General features: G+C 40.1%; 1 protein-coding gene across 1 annotated transcript in view; it reads right to left on the bottom strand.

Annotated features, from left to right (window-relative positions):
- LOC130914851 (nuclear factor of activated T-cells, cytoplasmic 1-like) overlaps positions 1-26,703 on the bottom strand; it is an 85,273-nt gene extending 58,570 nt beyond the window's left edge. The window contains exons 1-5 of the mRNA XM_057834400.1: positions 26,479-26,703; positions 22,623-23,727; positions 21,119-21,278; positions 2,632-2,834; positions 1,619-1,791 (exon numbers count right to left, since the gene is read on the bottom strand). Of these exons, the coding sequence (XP_057690383.1) occupies positions 1,619-1,791; positions 2,632-2,834; positions 21,119-21,278; positions 22,623-23,727; positions 26,479-26,497 (1,660 nt within the window). The 5' untranslated portion in view covers positions 26,498-26,703. The remainder of the gene's footprint in view (positions 1-1,618; positions 1,792-2,631; positions 2,835-21,118; positions 21,279-22,622; positions 23,728-26,478) is intronic.
- Positions 26,704-27,913: the final 1,210 nt, after the last annotated feature.

The following is a 27,913-nucleotide window of genomic DNA, read 5'->3' as shown; positions in this document are numbered from 1 at the left end:
TGCATGAAGAGATATTCACACCTATAGACCATCCATCCATCATCTTCCGCTTGCTCTGGGGTCGGGTTGCGGGGGCAGCAGCTTTAACAAGGAAGCCCAGACTTCCCTTTCCCCAGCCACTTCAACCAGCTCCTCCGGCAGGATCTCAAGGCGGTCCCAGGTGAGCCGAGAGACATAGTCTCTCCAGCGTGTCCTGGGTCATCCCCGGTGCCTCCCGCCGGTTGGATATGCCCGGAACACCTCTGCAGGGAGGCGTCCAGGAGGCATCCAAACCAGATGCCCGAGCCACCTCAGCTGGCTCTTCTGAACGCGGAGGAGTAGCGGCTCGACGCAGAGTCTCTCCCGGATGACCAAGCTTCTCTAAGAGAGAGCCCGGACACCCTGCGGAGGAAACCCATTTCAGCCGCTTGTATCCGGGATCTTGTTCTTGGTTTTGTCCTCTGACAGCAGAGGATTTGGGCATAGGAATTATGGTGGCAGTTTTCAGACAGGTAGGAAACTCTGGCTACGGTGAACGTAAAAGATGTTAGTGATTACTGTGGAAAGTTGACTGGCACATAATTTCAGCACCTTCCTTGACACTCCATCTGGTGCCGGTGCTTATAGGTGATAATGCTATTATTGTATCAGCTGTGTGTCTTCTGCTTGTCTGCTGTCCTCCGGAATGAAAAAATGTTAAGTTGGTTTGGTTTCGTTTCCTTGTTGTTACATTGTTCACGCAGAAGCTGATTTTAGACCGTACAGAGGAAGTGTGAAGCTCAATCTCTTGTTCTTCAAACGAATTCCCATATAGTGCCCTTTGAGGATACCATGCAATTTTGAGTCCAGCATCGTATGGACCTCTACTGTGGCTTGGACTTGAAAATGAGGGGCTTGTAGGCTGGTGTAATAAACAGTCAGAGATTGTCTGAGAGTCCAAGGTCTGGGGAGCGACTATAGATCTGGACAGTAATATCTCCGTTATATCAGACGTGTCTGTGCTCCAGCTGTTGTAAACAATTATGTTTTCATGCAGTCAGGTCTCCTAGAACACCATGATCCAGTTGTCTATCCGGTTGTTAATGTCTCATAGTTTACCCATGTCCATCTTGTTGGCCAGGGAACGGACATTTGCAAGAAAGATGCTTGGAACCGCTGGTTTATACAGGGTCACGGTTAGGCTAACTCTAATGCCAGCTCATTGGCCCTGTTTCAAGCTTCTCTCACAGTGCTCTCGCAGCGTCCTCCGGGCCCGCTCTTGCTGACAGATCCTGTCCAGGAACAAGTCAAAAACTTCTGGGGTACAGCCAGTCCAGTATTGTTTAAGGTTGAGAAGTTCAGATACTAAGTAAGTCTTTTTCAGTGTGTAGCACTGACTCTAGAGGAGCACCATACCGAAGCGCCTACATGCGCTGCCATCTATATATCATGTTTATATACCGAATATGTACCATATATTATTTGAAACATAAACTACAAATTGAGGGAACATACAGTACGTACATCTGCTATCATGTATATGTTATGTTGGCAAATTGCTTTGATGAATGGATACACAGTGGGTGCAGATGACTTAATTCAAACAATTTGATGGCCCCTTCAATTACAAAAGCAAAGTGTAAAGGATTGTACTACTTACAACACTCAATGGGGTTGGAGGAAGCTTGTAAGGACACGGTCCTGCCATTGGGCTGGTTGATGTGTACGCGGAACACCAATCTCACTCGAGTGTTTTTACGTCCAATGTCTGTTTCCCCTTTGCGAAGCTCAATATCCGAGTTGCGCAACTTAAGAATGCCTGCACAATCAATTCTGTGGCAAATTAAACACACAAATGGTATACATTAAAAGCAGTGACAGCAAGGAAAATTTGAGAATTTTTGACACATCCTTAAATCACAACTCAAAGTCAATTAGAGCGTGACAATATGTTGTTAATCATTCATTCAATCATCTTCCAAGCTGATAATCTTCTCAGGGGTCGCGGGGTGCTGGAGCCTAACCCAGCTAATTCAAAAAAGCACATATATCAATCCGTTTTAAGAAGAATATTACATTAAAGATAATTTGCACTTAATATTATATGCTTCTCGGGGGCTTTTGTCCAAAAGCCTATATCCTTATTTAGGCGTACTTTAAATTTAGTAGCATCAACAACATGAACATACGTTGCTCATGTTTACAATGTAAACTGTATACATATGATAGCTCTGCAGATGGTGAAGGATTTTCCCTTTAAACTAAGTTGATGTCTACATCATGTTAGGTGAGGAAAAAAGCAGGACACTCTTGTTAACATATCCCAGACATTCATCATACTTATGAATTCTGAAAAGTTCAAATAGTATGTCACTCTGTGCTGGCAGCTTATATCTTTCATGACGCGTCAACATGGTGATCCTATTTCATCTAAAAAAGAATAGGCTGTACGTTGATTTGTAAAAATCGATACTTATATAAACTTTAATGATCTTCTTAAGCATATGAGGTATACGGTATCTCATCAGAGCTTCCACTGTTGGAAATAAATCCAAAGTTGAAATGGCTTCGAGAAAGAAAACTGTGATTTGTTTATATTTTGGTAAGAGGTACCAATCAAAATTTGGAACGTGAAAGACAATAGTGAATTACTGAAGCCTTGAATAAACTCACAAAGCCCTCATGTTGTTTTCAGGAAGCAGAGGGATCTCAAGAATTTTGGTGTTGGACTGCAGGACTTCATGACTGGCAGTGGAGACGGTTTTGCCAGTGATGCGGTGGACCTGGTAGAAGGCATGCGGTCGAAGGAGGCGGTCATCTGCGGTCCCTATGAACAGCTGTAGAGTGAGTGGCTCGCTTTCCATGTAGCCATAAAGCTGGCGGGAAAACAAAGGAGCCAGGTAAGAGCCAACACCAGGTTTTAAGAGTTCCGTTAAAGGTAAGTGCACATTTAGAAATTTAGAAACCGTGTGTGTGTGTGTGTGTGTGTGGGGGGGGGGGGGGGGTGCTCGCATGAGTGATCTGTATGTACGTGTGTCTACCATGCATTTTGGTCAATGGCAGATTTCTGTAACCGGCAAATTTAGTTTCAGCAGCATGAATCATTTTCTGACTGTCTAAGGTAACACAATTATATAATTAAGCCAAGTGTATAATGGCACAGAAATTTGACCAGATATGCTGGGCTGCGATTTCTGGAAGACAACTGATACTTTATGAGGGATTTCTGACCACCAAAATCTGGATTTGTGTTGGAATACATCTGTCTTCTGCAGACCTCCCAGGACATACTCACTCTTTACAGTTCAGTGTTTCTGCTGTGTTATGAGCAGATGTTGGGGGTGTGTTCGGGGGCTAAACGATATATTATGTTGACTTAAGATTTCAGAAAAGTCTGTTTGATACTTTAAAGACGATTTGGATATATTCAGTTGGCCACTTGACTATATGGCTTCTGCTATGAATGATCACATACTCAAACCAAAGCTCAGCAAGCCATGGCCATCTGACAAAATCACACTAATTGGTCAATTACCCTAGAAAACACCAGCACATCACCCCAGACCAATTTTCTTTGAGCTCAGTCCGAGTGAAAACAGGAGTACTGTCGAAAGGAATAAAAGACGCCGGCTGCTGGTCTAATAGACCGAGTTACCTATCAAAATAAATACCACATGTAACCTATGACACGATCAGATTAATGTGTTTATAATTAGTTTTGAAGGGGCATGCATTAGGTCTGAGGATAAGGAAAGCAGGCAGAGGACCAGAGAGGTACAGTCTGTCACTTGACATTTGTGGAAATTAGTGCTTCATTGGCAACCCATATCTTTGCATGGGAACACACTTGAGTGCAAGCTGTTGGGATGGTTAATTATGTAGCAATTACATACGTTCAAATTATAATTCACATATTTTTAACATATTGTTGAATAATGTGCTGGCTTATTTAATACGAAACACATTCTACCTATAAAAAAAAACAAATACGACCATTTGTCAATTGATTGGATTTGGTCTGCAATTTAGATTAATATACTTAATTCGTCTGGCATTGTGACGAGGCAGATAATTGAACGAACCGAATGAAAAATAGCTATAAAGACTGCTTTCTAGAATTGTTTGTGATTCTTATTAAAATCCTTATGATAACTGTTCAAATGGGATGTGATCTGTTTTCCATTTTACAGACGTGTGACGAGCAGCTCTATGTAAAAGACATGTGATTTATCAAATGATCTGTCATCTATTCAGAAAATCAGTTTATTTTTACAGTTTAAATTAATGGAACAGTGTTGTAAAAAGTTGAATTGTAATCAAAAGAACCCTCTTTCATAACAGACGAATTTGTTGGAATCCACCATATTTTCACTTGTGTAAACAACGATCCAACTACACATTATGTCAAGACACAGACAGACAGGACGCAGTTCGACTATTCCAGCTGAGCTGTATCGACGACTTCTGATCAGATTGGCAAAAGGGATCTACTAAATCTATGAAACCAAATGGAATTTAATTCAGACTTGGTCATTTTTTCCCCCGACCAATATGTTACTTTGAACATATACATTTGGTTTGGGTTTTATTCTATTCATATTCAGATTCAGAGATTTTATTTGTCATTGACACCAGCTGACAACAGATGCAACGAAATTCCGTTCGATGAGTGAGAATTGGGCCGCTGCAGACTTTGTTCCGCGCCGCCACTTCTCTCTCTTCTTCAGAAATTACAGAGCAAGTTACAAGTAGACACACATATATCATACTACATAGCAGGGGTATGACACCACGCACAGGTCACGTGCAGGGATTTTTCATATGGAAAAAAAAAGGAAAACTACCAGTCATGGCTGGAGGGAGGGGGAAGTTCTATTTGGAACATGCCTACAAGGCTACACATAAACTATATGTATATATATGAACTTTATGTCTATACAAAACCTGATGTTGTTTGTTTCAATTATGAATGGATTAAAAGGAACTATAATAACACAAAACCTTAAGGATCAATTTCTGCTGGTCTCTAGCAACTGCCTTAACGTGTGAGCAAGTCACACATGAAAGTCATCAGTGAGTTAGACCGAGGTCAGAAGCTTCTTGAAGTCCTGCTATCCCAAGGGACAACTTCATTTTGGCGATGATCTCACTGCCAGAGCGATTTTTCTCGCGTGTTTTACTTTACTTGCAATGTCACTAGGGATAATTATCCTTAGCCGCACATGCTACTAGTTACACGTGTATTGACTCTTGAGACTGACTGGTCATGTGGTACAAATCTGACAAATGACAGCGTTGGCCTTATGATTTAATGTAATATTTTTTTTAATGTGTTGGTGACCGCCAACACTTATCTCAACTGACATGTGGCTGTATGGAGAAATGCACTGGGGATTCGGGTACTAGGTTGGAGGGAAGTTCTTCATCCCCTCACTCATTTTGTGGTAGCACACAATGATAGTGGCGTCCCAACTTGAATCCTTGTGGAGCGGAGGAAATGATTCATAAGGTCATGTAGTCCTTCATATGACAGGGGACTCGCGAGCCCCCTCAAACCAATTTCCAACTATTTCTTTAACATATGTGCTCCTCTGACCCTCTCCCCATGCCACTGAGCTATTTCCCCTTCTTTACTCCTTTTTGTGATGCTCATTGAAATACTGAAGAACAATGCACAACTTAATTCTCTTATGTCATTCCCAAAGTGGGAATTCCACAATACTTATTTAAACTTTGAGTGCAGTCTGTGAAGGAGGATTCCTTCAGAAATACAGCTTGACCAGATGAGTTTTTTTTATTCCTTCATTTATCATCTTTGCCACTTAAGGTCGTGGGGGTGCTGGAGCCTGTCTCAGCATAATATGGGCAGTTGGTTGGGTATACACTGAATTGGTTGCCTGCCAATCACAACTTGTTTGTTCTTTTATTTCTGCTGCTGCTTGTACTGAATGTTGTACATATAATTCTGAACAGCGTAATTTGCAGATTCTCAACTAATGCCACGCTGTCAGATAATCCAATCCACACTGCAAGCTAGTGTGGCTGGGCAATTTGTCAACTAGAAACATGAATATGGCAGGTGATACATTAATTGTGTAATTGGATGCAGCTGTATTGTCTGGGTCACTTGTGATGAAGTGGAAGGGTGTCCAGCTGAAAATGGAAAGGAACGTGCACCTCTAGCGACTTCCCAAACATCCATCCTTGATGAAGCACTAAAGGGCTGTTATATACCTTTTAAAAAGAAATTCTACATAACGGCTACTGCCTTCTCATTGTAAACTCTGGTAATAATCTGTTTCAGTTGTGCAACATAGAGCATGTGTACTTTTAAAATGACTTTCTGTAGAATAGACATTTACAGTCAGTGTGAATACACTCTGCAGGCTTGCAGAGGCGGACTTCTTTTCCTGATTTCATCACTGCCTGGAGAAATGTCATGACTAGTAGAAGTACACGTGGCGCAGAGATTTGGGAAAGAGAAAAGAAGATCAGTAGCAGCGGCAGCAGTATACCCCTCTTTTAGCAGGAAAAGGGGAGGAGAAACAGAAGAGTGGATTCAGACTTTTCCGCAATATCACATCTGCCATTTGGCCACGTGCTAACAAGTGTTGCCGTATCCAGTTTTATTTGTACTCATCACAGTTCTACCTCCTCTCTGAAATTACTCCACAGTCAAAATATTCTAGATTTATACCGGAGGTCTTAATGCACACTTCTGATTTTTTGCCATACCTTTATTTTCTGTGCGTGCCCGTTCTGATTGCCGTTGCCAATAGAGTTGCCATTCAAGTATTACGCATGCGCACTAACGTGCAGTCCGACACGCGCTCAAAACAAATGACTATACATGCTGGCTCTGCTTCATTCTAGGGTGATCATATTTTGATTTACCAAAAGAGGACACAAATAACAGAGATAAATAATCCCCGTTTAGTCTTATATTCAAAGTTTATATGGATTGATGAAACACATGCAGTGTATGTGGGTGCCCCGACTCTCAGTCATGTAAGCAATACTGGAATACAGTATTGCTCATTTAGCATACAGACTAAATGAGCAAACCGAGCATTGTCAGGCTTTTTATTTATTTATTTATTTTTTTATGACTGTTGTCAAGGCCGCCTCTCCCCAAAAAGCCAAGTTCAAACTAGGCGCTAAAGCTAATGTTCTGTTCTTTGCTAACATCCTCGCTGCATGAATTCCGATTTGAGAGACTTGACAGCTCAGGCGGCAGCAACATTCTGGAAAAATGTGGCCCTGATCAGACTGTAACCACATACAAAGGTGACCCAGATCGGATTTGAAATGGTCCACATTTATGCGACCGGTACCGTTCAGATTGTCAAATTAATGCCTCACTTCAGTCGGAAAAAAATGAAAATATTGGATTTGTGTATTAAGACCTACAGTATAAACCTAGCCAAAGTGACAACTTTATTCAGCATTTATGAAATTCTTATATACTATAATTTTTAAAAATGGATGACACCTAGTATTTTCACCCAAGCAAACCTTAATGTATTCATTTCTCTACTGCTTTTGCTTTTTAGGGTATAGAAGCTACAGCCTTTTGGTGAAAGAAAGATTAGTGTACGATATCTTGAAGATTACACAGCTACTGTTGTTTATATATAACAAGTTTTATATCAAACAGGCAAAAGTTGTTTTTTTTGTAGGTAAACCTCCAGCTCCATGTATTGGTGGAGATATGTAAAAATAGTGCTTATCCCAGCTGTCATTATATGAAAGGTCAGAAACAGACTGTCCTGAACAAAGCTGCGCAAATATCGACATATTTTCACACTCAAATTAACACTTGACACTTCACATAGTAAGGCTGGAGTCTAGATTCAAACCATTGTTACATTGTATAAAAATACAAACAATTACTACACCAGATGGGAAACAACATATTCCACCCGTACAGTTACCTTTTCCACCACTTTTTCTTTTCATTTTGTAATAGCCACATTGATTTGAGGACTACAGTTTTATGAGGTGAGCCTGAACAACACTTCCTTGCTTGCTGTTGACAGCAACTAATCGATGGTGGGAGAGTTGTGGACTTCCTGCCGTAACTAGCTGCATCCACTGAGGGTGAAAGTTTGTTTTTTACTTGTCTTGTACTGTACTTGTTTTTGCCCATGTTAAACATGTTTTGGTGTTCAGACAAGCACTATATAAACAGGATTTATGATTAAAGCATGTTGATTAGCCAACTCAAATCATGCAGTGGGATCCAACCGCCATCGTCATGTTTCACTATAGCCACTTTAAGACATAAATACAGCAACTTTAACATGTGATCTGACTTGCATTTTACACGGAATGTGTCTTTTCTGAAATTTGCGTCTGAATGCTTTCGGACGTGCAAGAATGAGCTGGCGTGCTCTTTGAAGGTGGACTCAAAAAGCAGTCCGACCAATGACAAATTCTCAATAACAAGGCTTATTTAAAAAAAAAAAGAAAAAAAAAAAGAAGAAAGCTATAAACTGTATTGTTAAAACACACACTATTTACACCTATGTCTCACAACTTTGTTGTGATGCGCTAATTAACTATCAAGTCCCATTCAGAAATTTCTTCCTTAACTCTAAGATTAGGCAGCTCTAAAGTTCGTTGTACTCTGTACAATGACAATAAAGGTGTTCTGTTCTGTTCTATTGGACTTTGCTGTCTTTCCAGTTAGCCATATTTATCATTTGTGTTCTTTGCCTTCTGCTTGACAATTTGTTATTCAGTTTTGCAGTAAAGACGAATAAGAACACAACGTTGAGTTCTGCGGTGTGCACTGTTGTCATATGATATCTACAGTACAGGGATTCCCCTAAATTCAGCAGATTGTGGCGCACCGCTACCCCAAAATAAAAGCCGCCACGCCTGGCAAATGAGATGAATTTTATGTATTTATTTATTAAAAAAAATAATAATAATAATAAGGCCATTTTAAACTAGCGGCAGTGGGAGGAGCTCAGCGGAAACCTATTCATTGTGTATTATGTTCGTAACTATGCGAGGCCCCTGTGAGAGACGATCGGACTGGGGAGCTGTGATGCAAGGGGAACGAGTAGGAAGAATGGGAGAATGAGCGAGATAGTGAGAGACAGCGGTCTCATGTCGTGGCAGCGCGCTGTTATTTTGTAATTGTTTTTCTTTATTATTGTTACCACAATAAAGTGGGTAAGCCAACACAGACTTCTCTGCTTCTTCCCCATATCCGGGGCATTACAATAGTTTGGATTGGATTTTTTGGGCGAAAGTGAGCAGTTGACAGCCATCTTGGACGGAAAGCAAAGTTTGACTGATTTTGCGCGGAGAGGCGGGGCACAAAATAAAACCTTGCTCTATTTTCAGAGCGCCTGTCACAGCACAAGATTTATTAGGCTCGAGCGTATGACGTGGCACTCGCGAGGTTTCCGCCGCTATCACCATTATGGAAGCGGTAAACATAAACAGTGAGGCATTTCAACACAGGTCGCTCTTTAAAAATGGTTGGAAATTATTGTGCGGTAAAGAATTGCAACAACCGATCGAATAGAAAGGAGAATGTACAGCTCGACGGAACACCATTGAGTTTCTTCCAGATCCCTACATGGAGAAAAGGCGAGGGGAAAGGTCATATCTGAACTTACCAAACGTCGAATAATGGCATGGGTGGCCTCGATCAGAAGGAAGGGCATAACGTTTGATTCTCCAGTTACACACAGAGTTTGCTCTATGCACTTCCACTGCGGTAAGTTAATTTCGTGTGTTTACGCAAATTTCGGTAACTTTATGCCCTAAGTCGGCCTGTTGTTAGCTATAGCTACAGCTAAACAACTAGCATGCATACATGTGCATTGTCTTCATAAGACATAATTCCTGTCGTTGCTAAATGAAAAAGCTGTAATATTTTGACGTGAGAGAGTGGCAAAGAATTTGTACACAGGCTACATTTTCTGCAACAAAAAATGTGTACATCCGTGGTCACAGACTAATGTAAACACACATTGCCTACTTTTGCTAGAAAGATGGTGTTGCCGTTTGCTATGGTCATAATGTGCAGATCCTGCACCCATCCGCAGCAAAACTGTTCGTAGCTTTGTAGCGGTTTGTAGTTTCGGAATTGCTGATGAGTGTAGTAACTTACACCAAACACTAAATACAGCATGATGTCAGTTTCGCGTAGTGGTGGAAGCTTGTCGACATCTTTATTCCATTTGTGTTCGGCTTGCTCGTAAGGGTCAACATTGTTCACATCCTTAAAATTGCTCACATATCTGTCCTTCGCCGTGGTAACAAGTTTGTCTCTGCATCGAACTGGCAAGTTTTCCTTACTTTTTTCCATCTTTGGCACTCGTAGTTGAATTGTATTTGCCGTTAAGTTTAAATGTCCCGTGATGCAGACGTGCTTCCGAAATGGCTGCGTTGTCGCAAATCTCGCATGATCCCGTGCTGCTGTGACGTAAACGCTCGAGCCTAATTAGTTCAAGCAGAGTAAAATGATACATATTCACGGTACAAGAAAGTCATTTTCGTGTCCATCGAATGGTAAGAAAAAGCTGTTTGTACGAGTGACGTGTGAGCGCTCCCGTCATGGGGGACATTTCCCGCGGAGTATTTTTCGGCACAACACCGGCGCACCAACTTCGACAACGAGGGGCAAGTGTACTTTATCTGTGCGATCAGACTGTTTCGGCTGACTGATATACACAATTACGACTGACAAAACTTTGATAAATGCGCTTTTTTTTTAAAATTTCGCGAGCTCTGGGACACTCGAAAAATTACTCTCATACCTCTCCTTGCTAAGTTAATGGTACCTCGATGTGTGTTTGTGTGGAAATTTAGTTCACGAACAACGAAAAAGAACTATTCACCTTCTCACCGAATCTAGTAAAACTCTTTACACGGCTATTAGAATTCCCCCCTAGTCCTTGAAATGGGTCCGTTGATAGAAGGACTGTTATTGTTGTGGTAATGTAGTACTTATATGGGTCAAATAAAAGGAAAAAGAAGGACTACGAAGGCGGTCTGCAACCTGCGGCTCTAGGGCCGCGTGCGGCTCTTTCGCGATGCTCCGGAGCTTTTTTTTTTTTAAATGGAAAAAGATGGGGTAGGGAAATATATTTTTTGTTTTAATAGAATTACTTGGAGGACAAACATGACACAAGCATTCTTTCAATTCATTAATATTGTAATGAAGTTAAATTTGTGGTGGCATCGTACAACAGAGTAGTCACGTGGTGAGTCATTCACTATACAGTAGAGCAGGGCGGTAAACCGAAAATTTACCGTCACCGAAATTCTTAACGATGACCGACGTAATTTTGACCATGTCGGTAAATTCGGTAAATTAATAAAACAAGAAAATATAGTATTTTCATCCCGCTTTGATTCTGTGTTGTCCGTCTATGTTCATTCCCCTTTAAGAAACCGTCAATGGGCTTACGTAGGGAGTCACGTGATCATCAAGGAGCCAATCAAACAAAAGCCCAGTAAGCTAACGCTAGCAGCTAACGCTACAAGCAAAACGTGATGGAGTGTGGCTTAAGGGAGGTTCACCAAACGTGATGGAGTGTGGCTTAAGGGAGGTTCACCAAACTTTTAACCGACATTTAGTAGACTCTTGGTGGCATCCAGACGGGCTTTCACCCGCTGTCCTCCCTGCTGTTCTCACAATTTCCGGAGATGGTGCTTTCAGTGCTTTCTACTGGTAACCAGGCTAACGCTAGCTAGCGGCTAACGCTACAAATGAACGTGATGTAGTCGGATAGCGGCTCTAACTTGTCGAAACGGCTGAACTTAATGAGTGGATTGGGCACGGACTGCATCTAGCAATTACTATGTGGCATTATTTTGTATCTGTCTGTGTGTGATTCCTCTGATAGCTTTTGTGATGGTAAAGCATTCAGCTTAAAGTACAATCCAACGGCGAAACTTATAATGACCGAGAAATGGCCCCAGCTATTTTTCTGTATGTGCTTATTTCTGTGTCATTATTGCTATCATAAAATCTTAAGCGTTTCATTTGAAGAAGATCAATATAGCTTTAATGTGTGTGTGTCTCTCTCTGTTTGTTTGGGGTTTCATTTGTGCGTGCATTTATTAAAAAATGCACTGGGGGGGGACCCTGAAACCATAATGTAAACACTTGTATTTAATAATTATGTCACAGCAGCCATTAACAAGTTGTCTTTTTGAAGTGTACTGTTCAACCTGCAAGTCATTTGTGTTACAATGACATGTTTGCACAGGCATATTGATTTTGATAATGTACATTGTTCAAGTCATACACGCTGTTATAAATGTTCATACTTGAATTCTTATTGCTTACATTACATTTTTATAAACTTAATGTTTAGACTGCATGTACAATTGTTAAATACAGTATATGAAATTGAATGCTGGTAAATAAATCAACAAGAAACAGTTAATCTGTATTTCATGCATTGATTCAGATTTTCAAATTATATAACAGTACGCTTGGGCAAATTTATCGTCATTTATCGTTATCGAGATAAATCTGCTCAATTTATCGTGATACATGTTTAAGGCCATATCGCCCAGCCCTACTATACAGTAGGATCCACTGCAGGGAAAATTAACATTTAATCATGAAGGCTAATTACTGTATGTATTTCTAGCCAACTTAGTCATTTCAATAGTAGGCTAATATAGCTAGTATCGATACATACAGCCAGTGTTGCTATCATTGTAAGTCTTATATAAGGCTTTTAATTTTTTGTGGCTCCAGACATACTGTATCAGTTTTTTTTTTTTTGGGTCAAATATCACTCTTTCAACATTTTGGGTTGCCAACCCTGAGTCACTACGAGATGTAAGTCGTACTATTGCTACGAGAAAAAAAGTCTTATTATTACGTAGGGTAACGTATCTGTAATCAGCTACGCATTTTACATACATGTACCGTGGCTTCCAAGTCTTGTTAATATCAAAAAGTGTTGGCATTTTAAAACGAACATAAGTGACATTGTACGTTGTATTTGTTTGGGTGATTACTCAAAAAGTGACCAGTGGATCTTAGGTGAGATTGCAAGTGCAAAGAACCGAACACATGTTTCCCTGAGGTCTTTCATGTAACAGTGGTGGAAAACATACAGCAAACGTGATGTGTATTACATATACGTTCAGAGGAAGGGAGATGGGTATTAAGTCACGCACATGTTAATAGGTATGATAGCCACATCCTGTTGAAATTACACCATGTCTGTTGCTGCTTTAGACTTAATGAGAGAGTGAGTGAAGTTGTGTATGTGTGACTGAGGTAGGCAGAAAGCCCTATAGGCCTGTCATTATCCTGTATGAACTAGCCATATGCAGGATTGTGCTATAAGTTAGGGTTAATATTCCACAGGTGTTATTGTCTTTTGTTACGAAGGGCCTGTTGAATGTCTTGTGTGTTTCCTGACAGAGTGTAATCCTGAAAGCTGTTGCTTCATCTTCACTAGAACCCGCATTTTACATCAGAGCCCGTACACAATAATTACAATGAAATCAATCTGTATTGCATCAGTCCCTCCATTGTTTCCCTCCAGTCAAAAGTAAATCACTCAATGTCTGCAAATGTAGATACATCAGGTTGTTGGTTTTCCAAAGAACAGCTTTAAAAAACATTTTGTGGACTTTAGGAATATTTGTGGTAAAACAACAGATTGTTTGGGAAATAGCGGAGCAGGTCCAATAGATTAGTCGACACTTTTAATGCCACAGTGGTTGGCTGCTGTATATGAAGTGAAAAAGCAGCCGTGGGTGTCACAAAAAGTTCCAATCATGAGGTTATGAATATATCAACTGGGAGTCAGAATGGACTAAGATTCCAGGATAAATTAGAAAATTTTGGTAGGGTAATATAAACTGAGTTGCAATGAGACCCCCAAAAAAGTAGCATTTGAGCAGTGAGTTACATAGCTCAGAGGATACATTAACTCGCCCTCCTCGTTAAAGCAACCAGAATGAAAGTTTTACACACAAAAAAATAAATGTAGTTAATTTCATGCAATGCTTAAGAATATGAAGTAAACTGTGCCAAATGGATGAATAGATTGTCTAATTACCGTACTTGCATATGCTGCACTGAATGTTGACATCGTGTATGCGAAGTTGTCAGGCCTTATTACTGCTATTTAGAATAAAGAAAAACATGTATTCTTGTTTTGGGACATGATCACAAAAATTACAGAGCAGTTTAACATTTCCACTTGAATGGTTGTCGCTGTCTCAGGGGCACTGTACAAATGCTGTATCCCCCAGTGTTATTTTTTTTTTGTTTTTGTTTTGTTTTGTTTTTAACGTGTACTGTTCAGCTGCTTAGACACGGAGATTGGGAATCTGAATGTCCTTCTGATCTGAACAGTTTTAATGTGCCACATGGGAGTTTGACATACTCCCATTGTGGTTGTTCATTATATTTTATTTATTAGGAGAAAGCAGCGAGTGCCCATGCTACCTAACAACATAGTGGTGCTATCATGGTCTAATTATATTTACTTGTGAACACCATGTGGGGGGGCCTGGTAATCGAGGAGGAAGAGGAATAAAGGTACGTAAAAAAGAAATGTTATCAGGCATGGTGAGGCCCACAAAATTCTGACAACATGAGGAAGGAAACCCAGTACAGTGGTACCTCTACATATGAAGTTAATTCGCTCCAGGACCTTGTTTGTAAGTCGAAAAGGTCGTGTGTTGAGCAGGATTTTCCCATAAAATTCCATTAATTTGTTCCACATCTCAAAAACCTACCCTAAACCCTTAATAAGTACTGCTGGTACAATTAAAAATGGCAATAACCATAGCACAACAAAAAATATATAAATAAATATCTCAACAATAATAATGCACTAAACTTCTTGGAACCCCTGTTGATTTCTCATACAATAAAATTTGCCGTGCATCCGTCTTGCGGCAAAACAAAGAAACTGCGGCACTGTCATAAATTGTCGTTTTTTTTAGCATGTCGTCTGGCGTAAAAATAAATGGCGAGTCAAATTTTACATCGGATATCGAAAAGATCGTATGTCGAAGGCATCGTATGTCGAGGTACCACTGTATTATGAAAATCACCTATAAGGCCTAAGACAGACATGTCCAAAGTCCGGCCCGGGGGCCAAATGCGGCCCGTGGTCAGATTTCATCCGGCCCCCAGCCTCTGTCATGAAATCAATAACGTCTGGCCCACACACAGAATTAATAAATTGGTCAGCAGTATTGCTACAAGCATATGAAGTAGCTTACATACTAAATGCTGCCCCTCATTTACCCACTAAAAGGGAGCAGCACTCTAAGCAACATTACCACATATGACCCTTTACTCCCAATTTTCTAAAATGGCGACAATCAACAAAAACAAAAAGTTGACTGCAAAGGCTGGCGCTTCAAGGATAGGTGGAAACTGGACTATTTCGTCACTAAAATACGCAACGACTGTGTCTGCCTCATTTGCAAAGACACAGTCGCTGTTTTTAAAGAGTTCAATATGAGGCGATATTACCAAACAAGACACGCTGACATGTACGACAAGATTACAGGGTAGATACGTGGCGAGAAATTGAAGCAACTTGAAGCTAGTTTAATTTCACAGCAGCAGTATTTCGCAAGAGCCTGAGAGTCGAAAGAGAACGCTAGTTGCGAGATTGTTGAAATTATTAATTGAAAAAAAAAAGCAGTGCTGCAACAATTAATCGATTAACTCGAGTATTCGACTAGAAAAAAATATTCGAACTAAATTTTGTTGCTTCGAGTATTCCTTTAATTAAAGTGGCATTGTAATGGTTGATTTTAAAAGTGTTTGCATTTAATTTTAATGATGAGGTGGATACAATGGATTCTGGTCTGCCTCTTTTCATATGGCTGAATCCAACTGCTCCCTGTTAAGACCAACATAAGCCAAGTTTTTGTTTGAGCGAATGTTTTCTTAATGCATTCTTAATTTAGTTTGTAGGTATATTTAGCCGTTTTTTTTTTTCTGGGAGTATGTGTCTGAACCACTTGTTAAGAGCATTGTAAACAAAAAAAAAACAACTTTAGCATTTTATAGCATTTAAGCTAGCAGACTTTTTCTATCCAAGTTAGCCAATTGTTCTTTTGTTGTACACAGATCCTCATTTAAAAAAAAATTATATAGTTTGAGGCTTTAATTTTTCATGTTCCTTATCCGATGACCCGATTAGTCGAACTAACTAGTCCATCGATTAATCGACTACGAAAATATTCGATAGCTGCAGCCCTATAATAAAGCAAATGTGACACACAGAACGGCTTGCTAAAATTTGCTTAAATATATTGTTCTACATAAAAGGACGTCAGCCAAAGTCGGCCCCCCACATTTTTACCATACCAAATCTGGCCCCCTTTGCAAAAAGTTTGGACACCCCTGGCCTAAGAGGTTGACATCCTGCTCTATGCTATTTACTCGCTAATCCTGGCACCGACAATTTCATTTTTCTGAAAGTGGTTAGTTGCATTTAGTCATTCATGAACTCACTCGGACGTGTGATAATCTTGCAGAAAAATTGAAATGCTGGGCGGGGCCGCCATGAGGCGCTCAATGTTTTTTAATCTAGCTGTCTTTTTTCACCTTTTGTTGCTTTCCAACACACTTCACCACTCGCAGTGTATATGTGCCTGTAAGCACTTATGTGCTTTAGTGCAGGGTGCATATCTTGTGTAGGTTTGGGAATTGGTTGAAGGATGAGCAGTTCAAAAGGAGTGACATTCTCAACTCGCCCTCAGAGGGGGGCACTGAAGCATGGAGAGCAGAGGTGCACACCGAGGGGCACTATGATTGTCTCTCTTTACCAAAAACATCCCCCTTGACTCAACGAGTACAACTATGCTCAGCCAACCACAGGGCCACCAAGACCTTAATCAGTAGGATACAGAAAATCTCCAGAGACAGCCGAACAAAACCCCAGCTGTGCTGTTTCTCTCTGCCCCTTCTCATTCTTACTAGACTGTCTTTTGCACACACACTTCCTTCACTGCTTCCTGCACTCGTGTCCCTGTATCATTATTGACTTATTCTCCTTGACTGCACCTCACCCATCCTCTGGCTGCCACTCATTACCACAGGGCACTGGGGAATATGACATGCCCTATCCTTCATGGTGACAACAACACAACTGAAGACATATTTATAAAATTGAAAGAATGAAGAATAGGATTTCTCACTTCAGACCACCTGAATACACAGCGTATACTCTCTCGCTCAGTGGTGGGCGATTGATTAATTTGCCAAACTGGCCGCAAGAGAAAGCGGAGGAGCACTTGTCAAGGGCCACGGCAATATGCTAACAGCGACTGTGTTCCATATTAATTTAATGTATTCATGAATTTTCCTTGTCGTCTTTGTCTGCTACTTATGTAGATAAGATTTTTGTTGATATTCAACTTTTAAGCAAAACTATTGAATTATTGAATTTACAGTATACACATTAACAACATGTCACTATTTGATCAGTAGTCACAAAATCAAATTCTGTCTATCATTTGTATATTTGAGTTCTAATTTTTAAAAGCTGCATGCTGAAATGTTGTGCACCAACTTCTGGTTCATATTAGCCAGTCCTGGTTATGATTTTCATAAAAATCACCGGTGAACAACAACTTTATTGATTAAGATTAAGCTTTTTTCACTGTTTATTTACATCGTTGATGTGCGGAATTCAGATATCACATCAGTTTTGCTAAATTATGTCAATGTTTTGAACTATTTTTAATTTATATCAAGAGTTCTCAACCTTTGGGCATAGCCCCATGGTGTAGGTGTGGGGGGTGGGGGGGTTGTGTGTGTATCGCGGTTAATGGGGACCAGAACCCGCTGCAATAAGTGAAAAACCGTGAAGTAGCGCACCCACCCGAAAAAAAAAAAAATTGTGTGTGTGTTCAATGTATTTATTCATATTTAGCATTGGACAGAGATACATAAAAGACTTTTTTCCCCCAAAGTATAAAAAAAGATATTTATATATATTTAATAAATGGTTTTAAATTCTTCAAATGTGATAATTATGATAAGTTTTAAACATTTTACTGTCCCACCAAGTTATGTTTAAACAAGAACAAAATAGTAGAAAAATGCTTGGCTTCAATAAATGCTTCATTGAGTGAGTTCACTCAAATCCGTTCGAGCTGCTCACTTACACACAATGAGTTGCCACAGCAATTGTTTAATAAGTTAGATGTTGATTGACGCATGCAGTACTTTGAAGTTCGTGTCTCTGACAAGCACAAACTGAAATATCTGTCAATCATTGTTACCTTTATTAAGCAACTCCAGTACACTGCCTGACGAAAGAGCGGGGAGAGGGAAGGATGGATGGACGGAGGGGGAGTGAGTGAGACTACGTGGTCGACTCGGGACAGCTTATTTGTATTATTTTTTTTTTTTTTTAGTTAAAAAAAAATCTACGATGGAGTAAGGGCACAAAGTTTGAAGGACAAGGTAGCGAGGGATCACTGTACACCATTTTCATTGTCAGATTGAGTAACAACTTGCAAAACTTGCTCACTTTTCCAGTCATACATGCATACTAATACTTTATCAACCCTCCTGAATCGCCTCATGATTCATGTTATAGTTCAGTATTACTGTTTGGGTCAGTCAGAAACTGGGTAATCCGAACATAACCCAGTGGCCATACTGTACGTCAGCTTTTGCTCCTATAGACGAATGACTAAACCATGTAAAACTGACATGCTTCAAGTCGACTGCTCAGACATAATCTCAGAAGGCACACAACAGCGCTCGTGCATGTATGTTATTTTTTTGGGGGGCGGGTGGTATATCATCTACTTTATATGCATGCAACATTTGTGGGTAAAAAGCACATGCATTTCTGTCTCAATGAATAGCTGCATAACAGTCATTAAAATGTATTGCAGTTCGACATCATTGCAAACTTCAAACGCATTATTTAAATAATGAATATCTGTATTATGGGTATCTTTGTAAAATATGATGTTTCTATTTCACTCTAGTGTTATATTGTGAAGTTTTACCCATTAAAGTGTTTAAAGCTGGAAAAAGGGGTGTTTTTAATTGGGGTCGCTGTTTTTTTACAAAACCCTTGAGTATACAAGTCTAAAGCTGTCAACTGCTTTTGACATTGAACACACACGGATGTGCTGACAGCATCATCAGGTCGTTGACATCATTACATCATTTAAAAGGCAGCTGTGTTGCTTATAAAATCTTATGCTAAGTAGATAAAGGGGCTGGGCCACACAACCTTAAATTTGCTGGTTAATAAAAGGAATGAAACAATTTGAATTTTTTTTTTTGTAATTAATCATCTTTTTCATGAAAAATAGCCACTTTAATACATTTTAATCATTGAATAACCATTTTAAACTCTTGGATTTAATTGATGGGTATCATTCACTGCCAACCTTCCGAGTTAAACCGATTGGACGTTTGTCACGGTCAATAGTAATGAAACAAGATCATTCCCTACCAACCCTTCAATCTTAAATGGATTGGACGTCTATCACCATCACTGAAAGCAAATGAGTTAACATTATTTAGAGCAGTTCTTGACATAGTTGTTCTGCCAGATCAACATAATGTATAAACCAAGATGCCCACCCAGAGGGAAGAGTGTGAAAGAAGCTCTGGGCTTTGCTGGTGGCGAGACTAACGTGTTCTTTAAGTGTTTGCCAAGCACAACGGCAATGGTCCCGATCTATAGTAATTGAGTCAGTATGAGCTGTTTGGCGCTACGACCAAGACTTTCAGGAGCAACGTGACTTTTATTGAATTTGAATTTAAAAATAAAAATACAGTACTACAGATTACAGTGCGATAGTTCAGATTCCTGATATGAAAAAACACTGCAAATATTAGACTGCCTTGACGCTTGATTCTTCAGCAGGTATTAAATGAGGTCCGTAACAAGTCGTGAAGCACATACAGTAAATCGCCACCCTACTCGAATTGTCTCTAAAGAATACTCAATGAAGTTCTACAAAACTGCACATAACTATGGTAATACAAGTCATATCGCTATAATTTAATTTATTTATAATTTCTGTATTAATAATTTCTGTATTTTATATGCAAAACAACAAATAAAAAATAGAAAATTTTTAACTATCCAACAATAAATACATTATCAAATTGAAAATGCAACAGGCCTGCTCTACTCTCTGAAAGAACTGTATTTTTTCCCTATATTTCAATCATCTGATTAACAATATAGAAGTTATTCAAAATGTCTGCCCACTCAATTGTTTCCTGCTCCATTTCTCTTACAGAATAGTAACATATTACGATAAGTAGAACAAACCAACCAGTATTAATTATCTACTGACTTAGTTAAAATTACTTGTTTGGCAATTTTAGGTACAATTGAATACGTCCCTCATTCTCAGCAAAATAACAAAAATTAGGTGCAATCTAAAAGTATGGGAAATAATTGTCAAAAGGTCTTGGGTGAACCATATCAAGTTATTATTGACAAACTGCAGTTGTTTTAAACTGAGAAGATATAGCTCTCTTTACATCTTCTCTGATTTTGCTACTTTTCACTTCTCTCTCTGTTTAGAATTACTGCACAATCGGTCGTTGTATTTTTTTGGGGTGATTTTATGTACCACACAAATGTTTGTACAATGTTTATCAAATTTACGTTTGTCATGTTTATTTTGTTTGTCTGCTAAATTTTCCTATAGTACTAGATATGGACAACAATTTAAGGCAACAGTGACAATTCTTTGTGTACTTTTAAAATACTGACAAAGAGGGAGTTTTCTGATTTCGATTTTGATCTACATCATGCTGGAGAAGAATTTTGAGTAATTGTTTAACAGTAGCTTGTAACTGAGAAATGTTATGCTGGCAATTCTTTTCTGCCTCATTTTGCATAAAACCGATAATCTGACCAGATAGGTACAGTAACTATTAAGTTGACTAATATGTGCTGGTCATGTACGGTATACTTATAATAAAAGTGACATTTTCAACATATTTGGACCCAAAGTGCATATTTTAAGGTGAACATTAATACTTTTCTTTGCAACAACACTAAATGTTATGTATCTTAGCTTCCTTTTTGACAGAACAGTTGTGAGTTTATCCCTGCTAATGCATCAATGTTATATAGCTATACTTTGACACCAGAACCAATTAACTTGTTAGAATGTCGAGTAGTAAGCATACCTGGACAACTGGGTGGCCTCCAGATAAAGCCTTGACTGCCCCCCGGCTACCTTCAGTCTCATAGTGGGCCCTGTGGTGGGACTTTGGCTGTAACTCAATCTGCAAACTGTATGGACCGGAGCACGATGGAAGCTGCCAGTCAAGTGCTGGCAAGGATGGGCTGCAAAAACGTTGCACATTATGGATTAATATTGGCATGATTTCTGAAACTGTCTACTCTTAATACAAACTTATCTAATAAAATTCAACATTGAGACTGTTGTAAAGCTGCTCTGTTTAACATTTCCAGTCTACTTGAGCATATATGTGACACATGGTTACAGGTCTCTACATTTGTCTTTTCATTATCCTCTATTATATACAATGAAACTGTTAGAGGTTTGATATTTTTCCACAAGCCCCAGTTCTGTCAAAGTAACATGTCAAAAAAAATTGACCTTGCTTTAAATTAGCCTTAATTTTAAACATTTTGTGTAATTCAAACTGTCTTGATCCGTCTACATTTCATCATGGTTTTTAATCTAATCATGTGTAATCCCTCAAGCCTGGGTAATGATGTGTGTCTCTTTTTTGTGAAAAGAATAAAGACCATTCTGCTTTGGCTACAAGTTCAGTGTGTTAATAATATATTGTCACAAGTGGGAACTGGTACTGTGAGCTAGCAAGATGGGAGGAATGACATATCTGGGCTACGAAAACAAATATCGCACATACACACTGTCACTCAGACCTGTTGATACAATGTTGATCAACTTAAATTTGATGGGTAAAATAGAAAGCTGTACTCAAGACAGTGGAGTAAGACATTGTAATAGGATACAGTGGTGTGATTTTTGCCAGATGAAACTACTACTGGCCTCCCTCAACATCATTGTTCTCTTCATAGAGAGTAACGCGCTTCCTATGTGATCACTGCAGTGATATCTTAACCAAAACAAACACTTATGAGACAATGGCAAATGCGGAATCCCTGACCTGAAGGGTGGCTCAGCTGAAACCAATCTCTGGCATATTTGGGTAACTTGCACACTGTTTGTTGACCCAAAACGAACTGATTTCCCACCACAAGACTTTATCTGTCCAGTTGGAGCATGACATCACCATAGCTACAAAACGAGATGGTCTGATGGCGCGACAGACCGCAGCAGAGAGACTGCTGATTAACCCACAGACTGTTTCCCTTTCAGCCAGGCCTGTCACTGGTACTTCCTGTTGCTCACTATCGTAATCAAACACTTTATTTCCGACAGGAAGGTGCGCTATTGGCATGGAAAACGATACCTTGAGAGATGCAATTAATATTTCAAAAAAGTACCTTGCAGAAAAAAATATTTGGGAGACATCAAGGTACTGCAAAGGCAATTTTGGATTCAAAAAGGCAAAATATTTATGTAAAAACTGATTTGGTTTGTGGTTCTTGTGGGTAAGTTCCTCTGATTTTTTTTTAATTTTTTTTTTATGTTTTTGTTGATTTTGACCTTAAGTTCTGAGATAGGGCACATACCTGAGGTAATGTTTGGGTTTGGACCAAGAGTAAGGATTCTGGGGCACTTCCAGGAAGCCTCCGCAGTAGTTCTCCTTCTTTAAAACGAGGCGAGAAGGATACTCGTCGGGGCTAATTTCCCCCTCATGACTGAGCTCCTCTCCACTCGGCTCGACCTTGAGGCTCATGGAAGGTGAATGGTCTACCAACTTGCGTGTCTTGATGGGAATCCCTTCTCCCATGTCTACCATTCCATCCGTGGTCAGAGCATTGATAGCAGCCACAATCGCAGAGTTGGTATACTGGTTTGCGTTGGCAAGCCAGTTCTCATCTGTGACACTGACTCTAGGGGAGCCATGTGGAGAAGGAGTAGAAGATTGGTGGGGAGAACGGGATGTCTGGTGGTAGGGATTATCATTGAAGCTGTACTTTCTCTTGCCCACTGCAGCAATGCTGATATTGTTGCATCCTCCACCTCCACTGAAAGAAGGAGAGTTAGGCCTTGAGTCGCGAGGCTGAGCTGGCCAGCCTTCTTCAGCCACTGCTCCAATTTGAGGGGATGTGGAGGGTGAATTGTGAGGGGAGGCTGCAGGGCCACTGGCATGCGGGCAAGACAAAAGTGAAGATGAGCCTCTGGGAGATACACAGGGAGACTGCCAGGGGGAATTCTGTAGAGAGTTGTCATAGTTGTAAAAGCCAGACTCGAAGGAGGATGCTTCAGAATTACAGCTGCGTGATGAAATGCTGCTTGCAGGACTAAGGCAGCTGGGATCACGGTAGCCATCTGCACTGGGCAGTGTTAGTGTCACAATGGAGTTAACACCTCTTTTGATGATGTGGTCCTCACAGCTTCTTTCTTCCACTTGATCCTCAGTGCACTGGCTATAGGCAGTGATTTCAATACGAGGACTTTCCAGGGCTGGAGCTCCATTTGGTCTTAGGCCATGCGGTAGATAATAACCTGGGGCTACATGGTTGTCATTTTGGAAGCTGTAGCCTGACTGATGGCAAGACGTCACCGAGATAACTGGACTGGACTGTAAGGTGTGGTATTGAGCGGCCAGACATGGGTTCCCCATCCCAAGTGGAAGAGAAAGGGTGACATTTGGTGCGTAGCTGAATGCATCTGAAAATAAACAAGAACATTTTCAACATAGAAAGATTTGTGCCCAGCAGATTAAGGTGCCCAGAGTCATTATACTACAGCAATAATTAGCTGTGATTATGCGTGCAAACAATACTCCTATACAAATCTTACTAGCGACAGCCTGACTCCTTTCTTTATTCTATGAACATCTGGAGAAGCTTAGCAATCATTTTGAAGTAGTTACTGTATATGAGGTTCATCTGTAGTCCCAAGTTGCACAGCCACCCTGTTTGTGGGATAAGTTCATTTAAGACTCTGCTTGGCACTCCTTACTGTCAAATGTGCACTACAGGAATCCATCCAGCAGCAGACTGATGGATGCTTTATATGATTGATTGCATCACTCAGTGAATTAGGCCCTCCCCTATGGAAATCTGACAGCACTCACGCTTCGCTCTGAGCTTGTGATTAAGTCAAATAGAGGCTGTTGCTGCATAACACACTCATACTCTGAGGCGCAAGTACAAGAGAGCACACAAGATAAACAACATACAACACAGAGACTGAATCCTTATACGCTTTCCTCGTCTGCCACACAGCAGCTGTTGTATCAACAATTGTAAACGCCATGTCTGAATTTTATAACATTGTCAATAAAGGGAACCTCTCAAAGAGTAGACACAATTCAGTCAGTGTGCCAATCAGGGGCATTCCCCTTTGGTACTGTGCATTGGTTCACCGCAATGTGCAATATACGACATTTGTCACACACCACGTTCCTTGCGGGGTGGTCATTGAAGCATTTATAAGTGGGTATCTTCTTCAGAGTTTATGATTTGCTGTGCATCAGACAAGTTCAGTATACCACAAGTGCATTAGAATTTGTGAGGTAATTGTACATCATGCAGTATAGCTAATCACATCATTCCAATTGTTCAATGGAAAATATGCACTTTAAAGCAGCATGGCAAAGCACGGTATCTAACTCTGACTGCAAAACACCCAACATGATATTGTCACAGTACAAAGTGCAATGTTAATCAATAAAACAACATTATATTCTTAAAATATACATTGACTTAAAAAATGCATTTTCGTAGCTCACCTCTCTCAGACTGATGAACACATTGGTTGTGCTCAAACATATAACTAAAACTGAATTCTTGCTCTTCTTGAAAACTCATCTCTACGTCTCTTAAAAGGTGTCCAGTTTACGGTAATCTCTTCTGATGCTTTTCTTTTCTGGTTTATGCTCTTCTCAAGCTTAACAGATGACATACTGTGCCTGCCCACTCCACCCAGTGCGACACACCTCCTTATACTTCAAGCCTGACTTACTTTGAGAAAAGTTGCAGCAGGTTTTTTTTTCTCCTTTTTGCTTTTGTACACATCAGCGGCATTTGTCACACCGTACTTCACCTAATGGGGGTTTTCACTCTTCCTGTCCAATATGATTTTGCATCATTTTGAGGTTTCATCTTTCATATTAACAAATATGAATCAGCATTTTCTAATTTAAAATCCTAGACCCAGTATGCGTCTGCCATACATTCAAGTTTGATTAAAAAATATCTGAGCTACAGTTTTACTCACAATATGACGTAACTTACTGTATATTTTCGTTCCAAATGTTCCCAATTTTGCCATTTGTTTTAAAAGCACTCTTAGCACAACCAAGCATGCATGCCTAAAGAATGAATATATCTATCCACAGGGATTGTGGTCTACAGTTTGTTAAGACTGACGGGACCTCAGGGACAGATAGGTGGTTGCCCACAGAAGCCATCTGCATCTTCTGGAGCAAAGAGTCCTGGGCCCTCATTCATTACACAGACTGAGTGCAGTCTATGGCAGGACCCCAATAGGATGTGTGATTTTAGCTCAAAGCGTCGGACTTGAAGTTGTGAGATAATAAAGCAGGCTTTGGCTGCATACTGCTGAGGAGGCTGTGAGTGGTTAAGTATGATTCTCCGCCAAGCAAGCTACTCGGCATCCCTGAACGGACACATCACAATTCTATGCCTCTCTCACTCACGCAAGCAGGCATGCACACACACACACACACACACACACACACACACGCACATATACAAACATCTGTTACCAATTAGAAGATTTGAGGCCAAAATGAATAATAATAAAACCCGCACCCGTTCATCTGAAATATCAAAGTCGAAATGATATCCCAACTCTGCAAACCCACTGACATCAGCACTGGAAACCACACAAGGCAGACTATCAACGACTTTTGGTGTACGCAATGAAATTTTGCGACATTAATCATGAACAAAACCAGCAATACAATTTGCATTAAAAAAAAAAAAAAAAAAAAAAAAAGGCTGAATCATCTCATAAACAGAACTAATGCATCAATCTCTACTCCTTCCTGCATACTTTTATTAGAATAATTATCTAAGTTCTGAGAGGCTTAGTGTAATGTAAACATCTAAAAATTGTAAACACGAACCTTTGAAGCACCAACATTAACACCTAATATTGCAAATGTCTATGTTGCTTCATACAGTATATTTCACTATATTCAATGTTTAAATCCAAGTTTTGCATGACATAACAGATTCACTTCATATATAAAATTTACACAATACAATAATTCTTTGTAAAATAAATACACAAATATTTTTGGCTTACTCGAGCCTACTGTGCATCCATCTGTCATTCTGTCAGAAATTTTGATAATTCATATTTTAAGGATATTTTCAATATAAGTTTATTTGGAGACATGCAACACCAGGCATCAACACATGGCAAACTCGTGAACTGAGGAATTACCTTCTTCTGCAGATTTCATTTCGGCGAGTGAGGTGATTGAACTCCTTGCTGGCTGAAGCTTCAAAGCTGAGCTTGAAAGAGACGCTCAAACTGAGTATCCTGCATTCAACAAGCGGTGCACAACTTTCTCCGGCTGAGTGTCAGCATGAGCGAAGAAGAATAAAATAGTGCACGCTCGATAATAAAGTCGCGGGTAAACTACCAATATAGAGCAAAGTTATTGAATTGATTATTAACGTGGCGACTACTGCACATCGGGTGAGGACTGGCCTGATGAATGAGGAGGTGAGTGCTGCGGAAGAGACTAATGAGCCTGAGGTGATTTAATCTGTCGTGTGGCCATTGAAGGTCTCCAACAAGAGTCTCCCCAGGTCGATGACGCAGCGCGGCTTTGTCAAAGGGGCAGTCTCTGGTTCTTTTAAAGCTGGAAAACACCCTACGTTCTCCGTCAGCGCACCGCCCATCCATGACGCCAGCTACCCGGTTTGCAACCTCCTGGTCCGAGCGATGGTTTCCAACGCAAGATCCCAAGGTGCGCGTGTGTGGGTGTCTTGTGTGAGGTGCGTTTGGGTGCGCGCGTTTGTTTCTGTATGTTGGCGAGCTCGTGTGCACGCGTGTGCGCGCACACCTTCGAGCACTTGTATTTACATACGCGCACTTTCAACCCACCGGTCACAATAGTTACCAGCAACCGCTAATTTTTATTATTAATTCTATAATTGATTAATTCTATAACTGATTACTCAAAGGGCACCAATGACACCTGGTTTGGATGTTTAAATATCTGGGGTATCGTCCAAAATGTTTGCACGTTTTCAAATAAGTATAACTATACAGTAATACTTTCACAATTAACTTTGCATTCCATATACCCAGGGGTGAAAGTGGGCCAGAACGGTCAGGAACGCAGTTCCGGTATAAGATTCAGGTCAGGAACGCAGTTCCGGTATAAGATTCAGTGCCGGGACGCTGTTCTGGTATACGGTGCTTTGATTCCGAAAGTATGATGGCAACTGTAAAAACGCTATGTAAAAAAAAAAAAAACACATGCATTTATCTCCAAGAAGAAAACAATCTACCAACATCCGATTTACATACATAAGTGTTAACAACAAGCATGATAAAGGGCTTGTGTAGCGTAATCCATTTCCTCTGATATTTATTATTTATTTTATTCCACGAACGGCATGGAGGTTTCCCCAGCTGCTGCAGTTATCTGTGTCTGACGATGACGAGTCACATCAATGTGCGAATGCACGCAGCAAAGCAAAACGCCTGGACTCATTTATCTGTTCAATTGGCTGACATACTGAAATGTGATAACCAGAGATATTTAGCTGTGATTGGTTCAAATGTGCATGTTTTCTGAAACAGCAAAAAAAAAAAAAAAAAGTTTGTTGAATTGATGCAACAAAAAAAGGGCAATAAGAGCAAG

The sequence above is a fragment of the Corythoichthys intestinalis genome, chromosome 4 (assembly GCF_030265065.1).
Source record: "Corythoichthys intestinalis isolate RoL2023-P3 chromosome 4, ASM3026506v1, whole genome shotgun sequence".
NCBI lineage: Eukaryota > Metazoa > Chordata > Actinopteri > Syngnathiformes > Syngnathidae > Corythoichthys > Corythoichthys intestinalis.
The sequence above is the reverse complement of the archived record's forward strand: the minus strand, read 5'-3'. Positions and strand labels throughout refer to the sequence as shown.